The 18,127-nt window shown below is 31.0% G+C and overlaps 1 protein-coding gene across 5 annotated transcripts in view; it reads left to right on the top strand.

The window, feature by feature from the left end:
• Nucleotides 1–18,127, top strand: part of LOC126749280 (vinculin) — a 54,049-nt gene that overhangs the window by 9,807 nt on the left and 26,115 nt on the right. For 4 of the 5 annotated variants that reach the window (XM_050458979.1, XM_050458977.1, XM_050458986.1 and 1 more), the window contains exons 10-13: nucleotides 4,412–4,508; nucleotides 8,258–8,397; nucleotides 8,632–8,658; nucleotides 13,322–13,779. In XM_050458979.1, the coding sequence (XP_050314936.1) occupies nucleotides 4,412–4,508; nucleotides 8,258–8,397; nucleotides 8,632–8,658; nucleotides 13,322–13,779 (722 nt within the window). The remainder of the gene's footprint in view (nucleotides 1–4,411; nucleotides 4,509–8,257; nucleotides 8,398–8,631; nucleotides 8,659–13,321; nucleotides 13,780–18,127) is intronic. The other variant, XM_050458978.1, reaches the window with a different exon arrangement.

The following is an 18,127-nucleotide window of genomic DNA, read 5'->3' as shown; positions in this document are numbered from 1 at the left end:
TAACAGTGCCTAAAAAAAACTAACTTTTTCTTCAAAAAATGATGGATAGGTCACCGACGACCCGGTTTTGGGATAAATAGGTATATGCTAAAACTCCCCTTTTTACAGATCTAAACAAGATAAATTGCCTATATTTCCAATTTATTGCTTTAATCAGTTTACTGTCGAACGTTACTGTGAGAGAGTTATTTTATTGTTCAATAATAAATAGTAAAGTGCCATGTGGTCTAAAAATAAGGGTTTATCCGACAAGGAACTCTGCGAAATATTGATGCATTCTTCAGATGACGAGTGCGAAACCGAAATACCTTTGGAACAGACATTTAGTGATTTGTCAGATGATGAGCCTGACATACTTGACGGCAATTTTTCATTTCAAGAGTTAAAAGACGAACAAATACATTTACTTGATCCATTAGAAGACGAAACAGTGCGCAATAAACAGTCGTACGATGTTGATAACCGCACTTGGTATACTATTGCACACAAAGTCAAAAGTCAAAATCAAATTTATTGTGCATTAATATAGCATATATACACAAAAGGTGTTATTCGCGTAAAACGATCTTCCATAACACCATACGTTGTACATACACTTATGGTACTGTTAAAAAACAATAATAAGAAGTTAAATAAAAATAAATATAAAGACAACATAAGCCTACTAACACAACCCAGACGTAGAGTATTGAGAAGAACAAAACAAAAAAAAAAACAATTAAGCTATCATCTGTTGTAAAAACTTGGTGCATTGATTCATAAAAGAATAATGACCAGAGCCAGCCACCAGCAAATAATTTGAATTGAGAAATTCCACCGCACGGTAGGCAAAACAGTTTTCAAATTTTGTTGTGTGATGAAAGGGAATATCAAAATGAGCCATATTTCTAAAGTTAAGGTTATGTAAATTGCCCCTTGCAGTCAAATATTCTGTAAGATAAGATGGAGAGTAGTTTTATACTCTTCTGTAGCTGTAGTAAACTGAGTTACAGTAGGCTAGCTGTGGCAGGATTAAGGATTCTACCAAGAGGTATTTAATATGGTCAGGAAGAACATATTGAAAAGAATAAAGGCTTCTCAATTTTAAGTAAAGTAAAGTAGTAAGCTTCGTTTAAGTAGTAAGTTTCTTTAAAACATGCTGCCGAAAATTCATCACAACATCCATTACAAGGCTCAGATTTCTAGCATATTCAACTGACGGGATAATTACTCCTTTTATACGAATGGTTGTAAAATTGAACCTAATGAACTTAGGCCTGACGGCCTCGGACCCAATAATCAGGTGTACACTTTTTTTGGCATTAAGCAACAAACCATGCCCAGACCAGTCAGAGACGTAAAACAGGAAAATCCAGAACATGCAATATCTTGCAAGAAAATAAAGGTCTCACAGATAGAAGCAAAGATATAAATTCTATCATTGACTGTTTTAAGCTGTTCTTTTCTAATGATTTATTAGATATTATTATAAAATACACAAACAAAAAAGCTAAAGACTTTATAAACTCCTATAATGAAAGTCATGACGTCAAGATGGAATCATGGATTGAGGTAGACACTACAGAATTTCTCGCTTTCCCTGAAATCCTTATTCTTACTGGTAGATTTCGAGAATCAAGAGAAAGTGTACGTAGTTTATGGTCGACTACAAACAACGCATTCACCAGGCCTATTTATAAGTCCAGAAATAGGTTCACTGACATTTTATGTCACCTTCGTTTCGATGATCTATCTACAAGGGCTGAGAGAAAAAAGGAGGATAAACTTGCTCCGATTCGTGAGATCACTGATTATTTGCTGAGATTGCAGGACATCTTACAATCCTTCAGCTTTCGGAACTATTGATGAGCAATTGGTAACTTTCCGGGGTCGTTGCTCATTCAAAGTTTAAATACCAAGTAAACCAGGCAAATATGGTATAATAGTATGGGCCCTTTAATCATATCTTTGGAATTTAACAAACAAACTCATAAAACAAACAAATTGAGCCCAAAATAGTATGATAATATGATCGATTGTTGTTTATTGAAGGATATTTCCAACCTTTGTGTTCTCAAGACGCATCCCAATTAGCCAAAAATTAAAAAAAATATTCGTATTTGATTAAGAATGTTATTGCGCCTTTTAAAAATTTGACTCCAATTTATTTCAACACCCTGTATACTATCATAACCAAATTTGGTACACTTATGTTTTAAGTGGTCCTGAACAATAATCCAGTACCATTTTTCAAAAATAAATATCGCTAATACTACTTCTCGATTTTTCGCACTTCAAACTTGAATACAGTAGGCCATGACCTGCTTTCTCTAAATGTCGAACTTGGCTCATAAGTGCCATTTTTGACCATCTATCCAACAAAAAAAAGTTTTTGAAAATTGGTTAAGAAACAAAAATTTTAGAGGGGTGGCTAACCCTTAAGTGGGACACACTGTATATCACCCGTAACTGGCAAATTTGGTTCACGCCGTTTGGTAAACCATTTATACAGGAAAGTTTCCATCTTGGGGTTTTCTACACTTTTTAAAGTGCATTTTTTTATTTTATTAGGTCTTAAACTCTCTCCAACAACTTTTAGAATTTTTTCTTCTTTATTTTTAATTGCACAAATAGTTGATTTTGCTATTTGATATTTCTTTGCTAGTGCAGTAACACTCATACCATTTTTGTGCTCTTCCAAAATTTTTGATTTCTCATAAAGAGTTAAACTTTAAATCATTTTAAAAGGCCTCTGCGTAAGATGCGACATTCTCTTATCTAATAAACATCAACTAAATGACCAAACAACGTTTCAAATGCGTAAACCCAAGATCCACTCACAAGCCTAGACAAGTCTACACAGGATTACTAAAGATTTCTTAAAATTCACATTATCGAAATATGGGTTTGTTCACACTATAGAATCAACATAGAAAAATATTGGTGTTCACATTAATGAGAGTTCACGTTACCGCGAGTATACTGTAATTGTAATATGTACATTTGTTCTACCAGAACTATACAATTCTTGTTACTTAATTTTTTGTTTTTGTTCAAATAATATTATTACAAATTTGGTTTTGAAAAGTAATAGTAGCAAATTAATTTTTATATTCTCTTTAAAGTTATGGAAATTAGTCTATTTACGTTTCATGTTTATAGATGCCAGAATGGATATTATTAATATATTTACATTGTTGTTCAATGGTTGAGTAGAATAGCTACTGCAGCTAAACTTCGCCATTGCCTACACATATGCCAAAAAAATTCTTGTTGTATACAATAAGTATATGTATTTTGTTGTATTTAATAAAATACGATATATTTATATTGTGCTGTTTAAGAACTCTTTAATTTTTTTCTTGATCTTTAATTAGTCAAAAATGTGGTTAACAAAAAGATTGGCATTCATTATAGCCACCTTTATAAAAAAATCTCTTAATTATTTCAGTCAGTTGAAGCATTTTTTTAAAACTAAAAGTTAGATATCTGAATCGCTAGTCATTCAGTTTTTGAAACAGTAAATTTTTTTAATGGACTTCATTGCCAGGATTATCCAAATTGCCACAAATTGATTTTATGTCAATTGTTTGGTAGTTAAAGTAGGTTTTTTATTAATTCCAGTTAGTTGTAATCAGCCTTCTTGCAATAAATAAATGACTTCAAGTCAAAGGCAACCGAAATAGAGGATAATGAACTTAACAAAAGTTTTTTTAATTTTACCAATATTTAGTATGTATTCTTCGTTTTTTGCAAACTTTGAAAAGTGTTTTTTTTTTATATCACAACTCATAAAATTAATCTTTTTTTAAATTTCGTCATATAGTAAACCAGAATTTAATAGTGACTATTCTGCAATCTATAAAAAGCAAGGCATTTATTTGGATCTAAAAATTAAAATATTACTATTATTTTGCTTTGTTGTCCTGCCATTAGTAGGCCTCTTACTTATTTTCCGGAAAAATGGAAGGAGGCTAATATTGTTCCCTTGCCTGAAGTTAAAAATCTCACAGAATTAAACGATCTTCGTTTTATTTCTATTCTTCCCAAATGTTGGAGCGCCAATTTCTTGATTATTTAAATAGCTACAATATATAAAATAAACACAATAAAATTATTTAAAGAACAGGTAAAAGCGTTTTTGTATTCAAAGCCATACTATAGGATAGATCAGGACTTTTCCGAGCATTTTTTATTGAATATTGAACTAAATGCAACTTACTAATTGTTAGTCTTTCCCAGTTGTGATATATTTATATAAATAATCTAGTATTATTTTTCACTACTTGTTAATTATTGCCTAATTTTAAATGATTCTTACTGTAATTTTATTTATAAGTTTTCTAGTAATGATGTTCACAAGATAATTATGTAATTTAACGTTGACGGTTTTTTTTGATGATGATTTATTTTTGCCATTTATTTTTTTTAGGTTAGAACAGGCCAGAAAGTGGTTGTCCAATCCTGGACATGACGATAAAGGTTTGGGACGTAGAGCGATCAATGCCATTGTGGAGGAAGGGCGCAGGGTAGGACTAGTTTTAATTTTTTTGTAATTCCTTATGTGTTTTTAAAAAAATTCTGAAATAGGTGTTAAATGATTTTATTTGAGGAACAAAAACCTATCTGAGACTTTACATATCATATTTTGAGGATTTTTTGTAAAACTTTTTTAGTTGTTGAATTTTGAGATTTTTTTGAAAACAAACATTTTTTACTCAATTCCTTGTAATTTTTCTTTAAACCCCGAAAATAGGTGCCCAATGATTTTAATTTTAAGAATATTTGTGCACATTTTTTAAGGATGTAGCTTTCCTAATACATATTTGAGTTTTGAGGGTTTGCAAAAATGTTTTTTGGAAACATTTTTGCAATTTTCTAGTAGTTTTTTAAAAAAAAAAACGTGTCTAATGATTTTATTTAAACAATATTTTTATTATCCATTATTTTTCAAATTTGTCATGGTTTTAGCCCTTTTACATGTTACAATATTTTGAAGTAATTAAAAGTGTTAAAAAACTGTGAAAATTTTAAATCAAGTCAGATTTGCTTTAAAATATATATGGATTAAAAATAAGGCACTTGTTAATGAAATGTTACTAAAATAACACAAGCTAATTGGCCAATTATTTTGATTTTTAATGTTTTTCCAGATGACTATCGAAAAATTGCTTGAAAACTCATTAAAGAAAATAAATCAAGTCAGATTTACTTTAAAACATTGATGTACTGGTAGAATTTTAGTATTGATGTAGGTCAACTTATTTTTAATTAAAATGGCAAACAAGTTGTGATTTTCATTGTTTTTTATTTTAAACTAGAAAATGTAACTCAAGTCGAGTTTACTTGGAAATAAAAAATTACTTTTTTTTTTAAATTACAATTTTTTTATAAATCAATTCTAGGATTATCGTAAAAAAATGTAAATTAAGTCGAGTTTACTCAGGAAAAAAAATGCGTTAAAGACAAGTCCCTAAATAATCGGTCTTTTTTGTTTTGAGACATTTTTTTCCAGAGTCTTGGAAGTTCTTTAAAAGCCTGGAATGATAAATTAATTAATCAAGGGAAAACAATTGTCTCAATAAAATTAATTGTCTAGAAAAATTTAATAAAATTCAGTATCCAGGAAAAAAAGGAAAAGTTTTTTTTTCTGGAAAAGCCTTGATTTTCAATTAAACGCCTGGAAGGATAAATTAATTAATCAAGAAAAAATGTAATTAATTCAGAATGAAATTCAAAAAAAATATCTAATTGTCTGGAAAAACTAAGAAACTACTCTAAATTATTAACATAATTAATTGAATTTTTATTAAAAGCCTGTAAGGATAAATTAAATAGTCAAGAAAAATTAAAGCAATAAAAACATAAATAACCTAAAGTTATTTGGGAAAATGATCAATTTCAAGATTGTCATAAAAAAATATAAATTAAGTGGAATTTACTCAAAAAAAAAACAAACATATTATAGACAAACCTTAAATTAATTGGTCTTTTTGTCCATTAAAAATACAAGTCAAGTCAAATTTACTTCATAATAATGATGGGGTTTATAAAAGAACTTTTTGTAGTAAAAAATAGAGAAGACCTGAAGTTAGTTGGCAAAACTTAAAGAAAAAAATTTGAGCTAAGATATTAGTGTTAAAATTGCTTATTAATTATATTAGTTTATATCAGAAAACATCTGTATCGACCCTGTGTATGCCAATGATAATTTTTAAATTTTATCACATAAATAAATAATATTTAATTTAAAGAAAGTTGCGATTCTTCACTTTCACCGGATAAATGTTAATTAAGCACTGTGGGTGGCAAACAATTATATTTTTTTATCTTATTATATGGTTTTATAGATACATGGGACATATAGCAATGTTAAGCTTTTATACTTTTATAAATATTTATATATTCGAAAAGAAAATTTAAGCCATTAGGGTTATATACTTTTAAACCCCGATTATTGTATACTTTTTCCTGTAAATATATATTTTTTTTAAAATTAATAATAACTACTACATTTTCAGTTATTCTTTTAATAAAAAAAAAAAACGTCAAAAGAACTGACCATGATACCCAAATCGATGTTCACCTTTATACTGTAAAGCAAAGACCTGTTACCGCCTTTCTTTTACAATACGTATACTGGGTTAAAAAAGTCCTTGACCCCCTTTAATTTTCCAAAGAAGGCCCTTTTATCAAAAAGTGTCACAAATTAAGGGCAAAAAGGTTTTTTTTTTTAAATTTTAGTATAACATTATGTAGCACATCCTTATATATAATAATAATAATAATTTAATATTTATTCAAGTATAAGTAGATACATACAGGGTTGTAATTTAATAACGAATAAATTCAAAAAAGAGAGGAGTAGTATCAGTTACGTTAAACAGTTACGTTTAAGGTGATATTTGAATTTGTAAGAAAAAAGGGCAAATCTAAAACTCGATTCTGTTTGATTTTTTTACAATGGTATGCCTGTAATTAAAGCTTCTAGTTCTATAGTAGAATAACTTTTTAATTTTATAAAATGTTATTTAGTTTATTATTATAAAAGTTATTATTATTATTTCTTAATACCTCCTGGAATAATTTTATTTCAAGCATTAGGTGATGTAATTTCTAAATTTATTAAATAGTTTTTCTCCTGAGGCTAAATGCCTGAGAATATTTATTATTTAGGTCTTAAATATTTAATTAATTAGATTCTAAGAATAGACTTATGACTAGAAATTAAAATTTGGACTCTTTCATGAAATTGACTTAAACTTTCTTAATTTTCTTCTCTCTGTGTCGTGTGGTCAAATGCACTCAACTGCCTGGACTAAATAAAAAGATTCTTCCATGATATTGACTTGAACTCAATTATTTTTTCTCTCTCTCTCTCTCTCTCTCTCTCTCTCTATCATGTAGTCAAATGCACTCAACTGCCAGTTAAGTTGGAGTTTCTTAATCTCTCTCTTCCTCTCTTAAAGAGTTAAATTCAATGAAATGTCTGAAGTAGTAAATAAAATTCTTAGAAATTCAGTTGATAATCGTTATTCTCTTTTCTCTCTCTCTCTCCCTCTTTCCGTCGTGTAACATAATACGCTCAAATGCCTAGAATTATTACTCTCTTCTCTCATTTTGTTGTATAGTCTAATGCACTCAAATGCCTGAAATTAAATAAAAGATTCTTTCAGGCAGTTGAGTTATACTCTCTTACTACTTAGTCTCTCTCTCTCTCTCTCTCAAATAGATAAATGCACTAAACTGCCTGGACTAATTGAAAAGATTCTTTCAGGCAAATTAACTTACACTCACTCTCTTTCTCTCCTACTTGGTTGAATGCACTCAAGTGCCTGAAATAAAAAAAAAAAAATTAGACAAATCAGTTGGAAATTATTACTCTCTTCCTTAAAAAGGTGTCTAATGACTTTATACGAGGAATATTTGAGCATTTTTTCAATTGTCTAACATTCATAGTTTTTGAATTTTGTCTTAATTTCTCCAATGATTTTAATTGAAGAATATTCGTACAAATTTTCAAGGATCTAATTCTCTTAGGATTTAAGTTCTAAGGTTTTTCGAAAATTTAAATATTACTAAAAAAATGTATTATAAAATGCTCAAATATATCTCAAATGATTTTATTTGTGGAATATTTCTGCAAATTTTCAATGATCTAAATTTTGAGTTTCGAGGATTTTTTTTTTTATAAAATTTTGGAATAATCTATTTACTCGCCAAAAACACTTTTCAACTCTTATAAGGTAGATTAAACTTTCCTTCCATATATCGACAGGTGGCCGACGGACTACCCGGTGTCCAAAAAGCGGAAATTCTCCAGCTGTGCGACGAGGTGGACACCTTGTCCAGACAATTAGCCGATTTGTGCGCCCAGGGCAAAGGAAACACCCCGCAGGCCCAAGAAATCGCTAGAAGGTAATTCAAATCTTGTTATAATGTTTTTTTTTTCAATTTTATGCAGAAGTCTATAATTAAGTTAAAATTTAAAACGGTTCAAAAGTTCAATTGTCTGGAAGAACATTACGAAGCCCAGAACCCCTAAACGATTCTTCCAATTTTTTCCATTTTTAAGATAATTTATCAATAAAGACTTAATAATTATAATAAAATAATTAATTAATAATATTATATTGATCTTATTTGTTCCAGTAACCGGATATGTAACGCCGTTGTAAGGTAACTTGTGTCGGTTTTAAGTCAAATTGTTACGTTTTTTTTATTGCAGAAGTCCTGTCCTGAGTTAAGTTTTTAATGATTTATACTTAAATGTCTTAAAAATAATAGTCACAATACATTCATGTTTCCAGAATATCTAACTGACATATTAATATCTGCCAGGAATATATCATATCTCACTTGGTATGTTTACAGGAGGATATTCAATGCCACCATAAAATAAGTTATTCATAACGCGAATAAAGTCTGGTGATATACAAACTAAAAAATAAGCTGGTTTATATGGAATGACCAGTTAAGGTGTTCATTGATATGTAAACCTAATATGTAAACCCTTTAAATCATTATTGCCAAATCTATTTGCAAAGGCTTTTGTATGTTACGCTGTTTTAGATAAAAAAAAAAAGAAAAAAAATAAAAACTCCAAGTCTCAGTCTCAAAATGTCTTTTTAATTAATCAGGTGACATGTTTCGCTAATAAAGCATCATCAGACCTACAATAAACAGAAAAACACTAAAACAAAATCAAATATTAAAAATTAGATAAAATTACCTTATAGCTAGATGACCTGCTAAGTACTGACAAATATAATTTAAATATGAGAATACCCACATATTTTGTAATAAAAAACAATAACACGGCACAAAAATATAAAAAGGGAAAAAACGTGACATGTTTAGGATTTGAACCCACGCTCTAAAGTCGATCTCGGTGAAACACCAGACCGTTAACCACTCGGCCAGCCCTGCCTATGAATATTAGAGTCAAAGGTATATATGCGTATCGTGAGCAGAAACAAGAGGTTAGATAAGATTATTAAAGATAAGTCCTGGCTCAAAGGTGAAAACATAATTAACGCATGTCAAATTTGGACTCTTTTTGACTTTGGTGATTTCCATTTTCTCCAAGAGATCCAACTTTCTACTCTTAGGGCACTCGTGAACAATGGAAACATTTTCAGGGACGGAAAAACTATGATCCGTTGATAATAAACGGTTAGCAAATGCTGACTTAGTTTCTGTGGTGTTGGTGTCCCTGAACTTATTAACGAGGCTTAGGTGTTCCTGTACCCTTGTGGATACTCTCTTTCCTGATTGTCCTACATAAACGGCAGGGTAATCCTTACAATTAAGACAATATACACCCGATTTAGATAGAGGATCACTTTTATCCAACGTTTTTACTAGGTTTTTTCTTAGCGAGTTAGTCGTTTTGAAAGCTATGGAAAGGCTGAAAGGCTTAAAAAATTTTGCAAGTTGTTGAGAAATGCCGCCAAAATAACTGAGGCATCTAAAATTATTATTGTTGGTGATGTTGTTCGGTGGGTGGACGATGTGATAGGACAGTTTATATTTATTATAAAATTTGTAATATAATTTGTTTAAGCTGTGAAGTGAGAAATTATTGTTTACAGCAATTATTGTTATAATATTATGTTCTTTTTGAAAAGCGTCTTTGGACAGAGGTAATTTAAATAAACGGTAGAACATTGAATTAAAGGCTGCATATTTGTGTTGATAAGGGGAATTGGAATTAAATTGGATTATATTATCTGTTGCAGAAGGTTTGCGATATACTTCAAAAGAAATACTGTTATTATTTCGGTATTAAAGAAGATCTAAAAAGGGTAATTTTCTGTTTGTCTCTCTTTCCAGCGTAAAAGAGATTTGATTATGAAGGGAGTCAATAAATGACAAGAAATCTAATAAATCATTCTCGTCACCAACCCACAACACGCACACATCGTCCACGTACCTCTTATAAGCTCTCACAAAGCCCCCAAAACGACTTTTCATGATTTTCTCCTCCAAGTGACTCATGAAGACCTCGCTCAAAAATGGTGAAAGACAAGAACCCATGGCGAGACCAGTTTTTTGCCTAAAGAATTGAACATTAAATTTGAAGAAATTTTGTTCCAAAACTAATGATAAAAGGCGAATAAGATTATCTACCACCAGTTTTGGCAAAGTACTATTATTGTTTAGCAGGATCTCAACCAATGTTAAACAATCTGACGAGGGTATGCTAGGGAACAAGTTCTTTACATCTAAGGAAAGCAAAATGGCATTGTTTGGAACATCTATTTGCTTTAGATAATTGGCAAATTCAATTGAGTTTTTAATGGAGAATTCGTTCCGAAAACCAGTTACTTCTCTTAAAGTATTGTTAAGCCAAGAGGATAATTTATAGCAAGGAGAGTTTACGAAGGAAACTACTGGTCTTATCGGGTTTCCCTCCTTATGAATCTTAGGTAAGCCATAGAGCACAGGAGTACGTGGGTTCATAGGGTATAGGTTAGATTTAGTGGTGTTAAAGTATTCCAGAGTTATAAGACATCGATCTAGAGAATTCTTAAGTTTTGAGAAAAAATTATGTTTAATTTTTTAAACCATTAAATAAATAAAGATTACAAATAGGGGAAGTCTTTATCTCCAAGAAAAATGCATGTAGGACACTTAGGTAAATGTATTATGCATTTCGGCTGTGTAAACAGCCATCATCAGATACTAAAATAAAATAAAATACAGGTAATTCAGAACAATTTTAAAAAAGAGCTTATTCGCTATAACAATATAGATTTAGAACTTACCAGAACATTACAAAAAACATATACGTTCACCATATAAACCAAAAAATTACCCGTTATCGGGAAAAAACAACAATAAATAAAAGAATTAAAATTAAAAACATAGTACAATAAGGACATCTACGATTTAAAATATAAAATTTATACTAAAGACGATACAGATTTCTACATATTAAAAGAAGGTACTATAAGGAACTATTGTATATTAGCGTTGCGTTAAAGAAAATATTTTAAATTTTTACTAATACAAATATTATAAGATAAGATGAAAGAGTTAAAACAATAAAGTTAAAAGGTTTTTTAAAATTGTCCTGAATTACCTGTATTTTATTTTATTTTAGTATCTGATGATGGCTGTTTACACAGCCGAAATGCATAATACATTTACCTAAGTGTCCTACATGCATTTTTCTTGGAGATAAAAACTTCCCCTATTTGTAATCTTTATATACGCATTCTCCTACAAAATATGGACTTCTATTCAACCATTAAATAAATGTTTAGAATAACCTGTTTTCCCATCCTTTGATATATTTACTATTTGTTTTCTGTTATTAATGTAGGACCTAAACCACTCTATTACATTACCCCTTATGCCATATTTCTCTAATTTTTTTATTAACAGGTTGCTATTCATACAATCGTACGCTTTGGTTAGATCTAAAAGCAATCCAAGAGCAACTTCACCATTTTCCAAATGCTCTACTATGTTTTTAATGAATGCAAATATAGCAGCTTATATCGATTTGCCTTTTAAGAAACCTTGTTGATTTTCACTAAACAGGTTATTGGAGGTGAAAAAATTAATCAGTCTTGTGCTCATAGCTGCTTCGAAAATTTTTGAAAAACTCGGTAATAGGCGTATGGGCCTATAATTATTAAAATGATCAGAATCCCCTATTTTAAAGCACATATTTATTTAGGCAATTTAAGAGAGTTGTTAATGACATAGCACAGGATATTATTAAAACATTAATAATGTCCTGTGCTATGTCATATTAAGTATTATTAAGACATTATCAAGACATACTTCCAGGACTTCTTGAGGCGGTAGCCCTAGATGTTAGAAGAGTAATGTGGTTTATGCACGATGCGACTCCTGCCCACTTTAGTTTATTAGCACGTCGTTATTTAGACGAAACATATTCAAATCGTTGGATAGGCCGAGGCGGTCCTCAGTTTTGGCCAACTCGGTCACCAGATATGAATCCACTAGATTTTACCACATGGGGTCATTTAAAAACTTTGTTGTATAGGATTCCGGTACTGGATATTGATGACTTGAGAAATCGAATCATTAATTCATGTGCCGTAATTCAAAATTTTCCCGGAATTTTTTATCGGATTCGTCGACAAACGTGGCGACGTATAGACTGTTGCATAATGGCAGAGGGTGGTAATTTTTAACATTTTTTATAATTAGTTAATTTTTTTTCTCTCATTTGGCTTAAAACAAAAATTAGAATCACATCTAAACATTAATAATAAACACGTAATACATTTAGGTAGATGGATTTAATTTTTTTAATCGAATGCGTAACTTCGGACAAAATAAAAGTCAAAAGATCAAATTTGCTCAGAAATAAATGAGAATTACAAAAACAAAACAAAAATAAAAAAAAAGTGGCGTACCATATTTTTCATCAAAAATATTTAGTTTAAACCTTACACGAACGTCACTGGTACAAATTAAGAAAATTAGTGAGCCTCAGAAAATGCACAGAAAATGCAAACCAAATTTTATTAAAATATCTACAGGGGTTTTACAGGTATTATAAAAAAACACATTTTTCTTAAATATTTACCACCCGGTATCTCAAAAGTTACGCCTTTTAGGACATACGTTCATATAAAGATTTTTTCTTAAAATTTACCCAAAAATCAGCCCGTAATTTTTTTTGCATCTATTTAGACCCTGTAGTATTTTATTCTGTAAACTTTGATTAGGGCATGTTTACATACAAACATTGTGCCAGCTTCAACTCCCTATAAAACTCAAAATAATTATTGCATATTAATTTACCGGCAGATTTGCATTAAAAACCCGATAATAATATTAATAATAATAATTGCAGGTTATCCCAGAAACTGCACGAACTCAAAGAGAAAATCCAGCAAGCGGTCACGAACCGGGTAGTGGAGGACTTTATCGATATCGTCACGCCATTGAAATTATTCACGGAGGCGGTGTTGGCCCCCGAGGGGACCCCGAACCGAGACCAAAACTTCTCCGATAAAGCGTCGAATTTACAAAATTTTAGCAACAGGGCGGTGAAAACCGCGAAAATGGTGGCGGCGGGCGGTAGCGGCGGCAATAAGAAACTGGCGGAGGCTTTGAGCAGCGTCGCCAATCAGGTGGAGAGTTTGACGCCGCAGCTGATTTCAGCCGGTAGTATCCGAATGAATTATCCGGGCAGTAAAGCGGCCGACGAGCATTTCGACAATTTGAGGCAGCAGTACGCGGACACGGTCACGAAAATGAGGAATTTATGCGACGAGGCCACCGATTCCGCTGATTTTATTAAGGCGTCGGGTAAGGATGGGTCTTTCCTTTTGTTAAATAAAAGCCCAACATTAGTAAAAAGACTTAAAACATCAAAACTTACCAATAGATCACGAGGGTTAAAAGAAATTGTAGAAAGTTTTTTCTAAAAAGTGTTCAATTTTTTCTTAGATAACTTAGAATAACTACCATCATAAATTAATAAACTCCTGGACAAAATTATCGCATCACTTGATTTTTAGAGATTTTTTTTTTAATAAAGATAAAAAAATAAGCAAACTTATAAGCATTGTTAACTATGCATTATTAATTAACAAAAACAATTATATTCTATTTAACAAAACGAGATTTAAGTAACTAAATTCAATACAAGGAAAAGCATCGATTTTCACTAACTTCAATTTTGATACAAAAATAAAACAATAGACCCATAATGAATTCTTAATAACGTGTATTGCCACCTCTAGCTGCAATGACCGCTTGAAGTCTTCGCAGCATTCCTCGTATCAAATTATGAAAACTTTCTCATATTCTCACTACTCACGAGCAGCATGTTCCATGATAAAGCATAAACATAGTTTTTGTCCAGTTCTGCTTTTTATACGAGAAAAGATATTATAACTGTTTTAACTGATATTTATTTTTATTTAAATTTTCTTGACAAAATAATTAGTGGTGCGATAATTTTGTCCAGGAGTTTAAATTTAATTTATTTTCATTAGTTGTTATATATAAAAGAATATTTAAAAGAACAGTCGCTTTACCTTTATCGGCTGGAAGTATTTTAGTAGTGTTATCGGATTTAAGTGTCTTTAAAGCTTTTAATTCTGAGTTTAAATTTTGTTTAATTTTAATTGGTTTTTAAAGATAAAGACTCATTGTCAATCGTTTTAATAGCCATTCTTACGACTAAGTCTATTTTTCTTCTTTAATTAATCGATCTATTATAAATATTTATTTAATTAGTTAAGGTTTTTAAGTGTTATTGAGGATCCTCAAAAAAGCACCAGGCAGCTCACTAAAGAGTTTTCTTTTGGTACGTCATTAACCGATTTACGGCCAAGGATAGAAATAAAAGAAAAAAAAATTAAATTTTTTAAATTATATATTTTAATTATGAAAACACATTACAGAAACACATATGTGAAATCAAAAAAGAAATAAATCTGCTACTTTCTGAAATATGTGGTGTTGCGTAAACGCATCAACGACCTATAGTGTTAAGTGATATTGTCGAAAACAGTCAGCGTGTAAATAAATAGTGCAACGCTCACAAATAATAAATTGTTTGACTTCTACATACACGATCTTCTTCGGGACTCAGTCCTACTGATTACATGTCCAGAGTGATCAACCCTCACTTCACTGGGTGGTTCTAATGGAAGTGGTCTAGCGACAAAGTTCTTTGTTTTTAATAAGCGTACGGCGATAAATGATTTAAAATTCAGTTGAGACATTTTATTGTGATTCACCGTGTTGTAGAGTTTCTAGGAGTTGACAAGAGTACTGTCTATTGTATTTTTAAATAGTGGCGACCACCATTTCTTACCCATCACACCGATTCTATAATTTACCACGCCATTATCATGCAAATCTACTCCTCCCATGTATTTATTATATCTTGAAATTACAGCTGGTTGTGGGATTGACACTTCTTTTTTCGATTTTCTATTATATCTTTTAGCAGAACTAAGAGGTTCTACATGATAATGGGTACTAATTGCCGTGACGATAGAATTATCGTTCCATTTTACCAATGAAATTTGTGTGGATTCATCAAATTGGGAATCATAGGTGCCTCTTTTTTTGAAATTACTTTATTATCAACCAAAGGACAATGACTGGTTCTGTTTTCGCGAATCGTTCCTGTGGCAAAATAGCCTTTGGTTTTCAAAAGAGATAAGAGCTTGTAGGATGAAAAAAAATTATCAAAAAAGACGTTATGATTTTGCGGATTTTTCACAATTGACAAAAGTTCAACAACTGCAGTCGCACCAAGTCCAATATCACTGTTCTTCTCTGCTGCTCCCGCATAAGGAATGAACTTGTAAAGGTATCCACTTGAAGAACAAATGCACCAAAGTTTGAAACCAAAACGCACAGAATCTTACAAGAATGGCGTCCAAAATAAGGAACCATTTGCTCATCAATAGATAAGTTGAATGAAAAAATGCCAAACTGTAAGAATTTTTCATTCATTGTATCAAAAAAAGGGCGGAGTTTTGTGTATTTGTCTCCTTTATCCAGATTATTATTATCACTCAAGTGTAGACTTCGCTTTATCGATCTGAACTTATTCCTATTCATGCAGTCTCTGACAATATGCACAGTTTTGTCCTAAAGACCAATACATATCTGTCTGGGGTAAGCTGTGATATCCAGGCAAAATTAGGATCCCAAGAAAATTCAGCAGTTCTTCTCGTGATAGATGAAACTCGTGTCTGTTATTGTCCTGTGCGTATTTTTCTAAAAACTGGATAATCAAATCGATAAGATTCTCATCGACAAATTTGAAAAAAATTTCGAACGGTGACAAACCCTCCAATTCGCCCCTAAGTTCTTGAATGTGTTCCTTTTCTTTGGACAAAGGTAAATTCTTGTGTATGAATGATCCAGATCTCCAAGTCGGGTTGTAACTTACCGCTTTTTTTTCTAGTATTTTTCGGCGTTTTGTTGCCAAATCTTCTTCGTCAGATTCATCGTAAATCTCGTCTCGAACGGTGTGGATCTCGAAAGTTCCCGCTATATCTCCATTCTGGCTATTTTCGATATTTTCCGGGTCCTCTGAAAATTCTTCCTCGTCTGTGAGTTGATCTACCTCGGGTATAATGTAGACAGCGTCGACTTGTTCTAAAAATCACAAATTATTGTTGTGTGTATAATATTGTATGTATAATTAAAAAAAAATCGAAAAAAAGGTCCAAGAAATACTTACCAACTTCATTTTCAAGCTCATTTACAACCTCCTCCAAGGCCAACTCCTTTTGCGAAAGAAATTTCAACAACTCTTATTTGTACACGCACTCGAATAGATGCAGACTCAGACCAAATATTGTATAAATAAAACATAGTAGTCGACTGCCCTAAAAAACTTGTCTAGACACACTTGTGACAGGCAATTTCAGTTATTCGGCCGGTGATGCGAGAACGCAACAGCATAATTTATGACCTAATTAGGAAAACCCTGGTTCAACTAGGCCCCGGTTTTTAATTTTATGGTGTAGTTTGGGGTGTTAAAAAAATCCAAAACTTTGAAAATAAAAACATTAAATAGGAGTATATGATTTTTAAAAATGTGCAGCCATATATAAGAAAAAATCCGGCTTTTTATAAAATTCGTACAAGAAAGCAAATAAAAAAATGTTTCAAATTTAATTCTGTCACTTTTGTTTAATCTTGCCTCAATGGTACCAGCCCATATTTCAGGCGAAAAAAGCACTATTTTTTTGTAAATAAATCATTAGTGCAGTGTTGCGTATACGCATCACTGGCCATAAATGGATTAACTGTATGCTCCAACGGGAAAAATTTAATTCTTATCATATTAATTTCAAGAATTACAACCATAGGATTATGAATCGCTTTTTGTCAGTGGGCGCAAAATAGGATACATCACCTTGCATTTTGTGAACAGTGTCAATAGGCAGAATTTTCATTATTATGACATTAGCAGTCTATTTTTTACTAGAGAAATTTATCACCCAGGTTTTCCCATTTGACCAAACCAGATTCTTTCTTGAAAAAGTATACCAAACGACACCTACCACGAGTGAAAATATGAAAATCAAAATTCCCAAAATATTTCCAACAGTTTTTTCACGTGAATTATGTCGAGAAAGGTTGGTATTCATTTTCAAAAAGGATTAATGTTTGCGCGCAAAACTTGGGTGGTTATAATATAATTGAACACACTTATTTTAAAATACTACAATTTTATAGTTTTAAATTTTAGTGCGTAAAATAAATTAGAATATTTAGTTACTTTTTTAAGTGTGTAATAGCAATAACAATACTCACTTATGGCAGTAGTATTTATTCTAAATCTTTATTATAAAAATCTTTTATTTTTTTATGCTCTCCTTACACCAAAAGTTAAGATATCTCAAAAAATAAGTGGTTTAGGTATTGAACATGTTTGCCAAAAAATATATTTTGAAATATTTCGTATTTAATTTTGGTAAATTCAAAACAAACTTTCAGCAAACAACCTGCGGTACAAAAATAACAAAATATCACTGCTACTATTTAAGAGGTATCTTAGACTAACTGTGGTACAAATAGGTAGATAACCTATATCTGCATATTTTAAGATCTTAACTTTTTTGTGACCCACCTACAAGCTAAATATATGTAAAAATATATTTAGCTTGTAGATTTT

This window comes from Anthonomus grandis, chromosome 2 (assembly GCF_022605725.1).
Source record: "Anthonomus grandis grandis chromosome 2, icAntGran1.3, whole genome shotgun sequence".
Lineage (NCBI taxonomy): Eukaryota > Metazoa > Arthropoda > Insecta > Coleoptera > Curculionidae > Anthonomus > Anthonomus grandis.
This window is presented reverse-complemented; position numbering and strand designations above follow the sequence as displayed.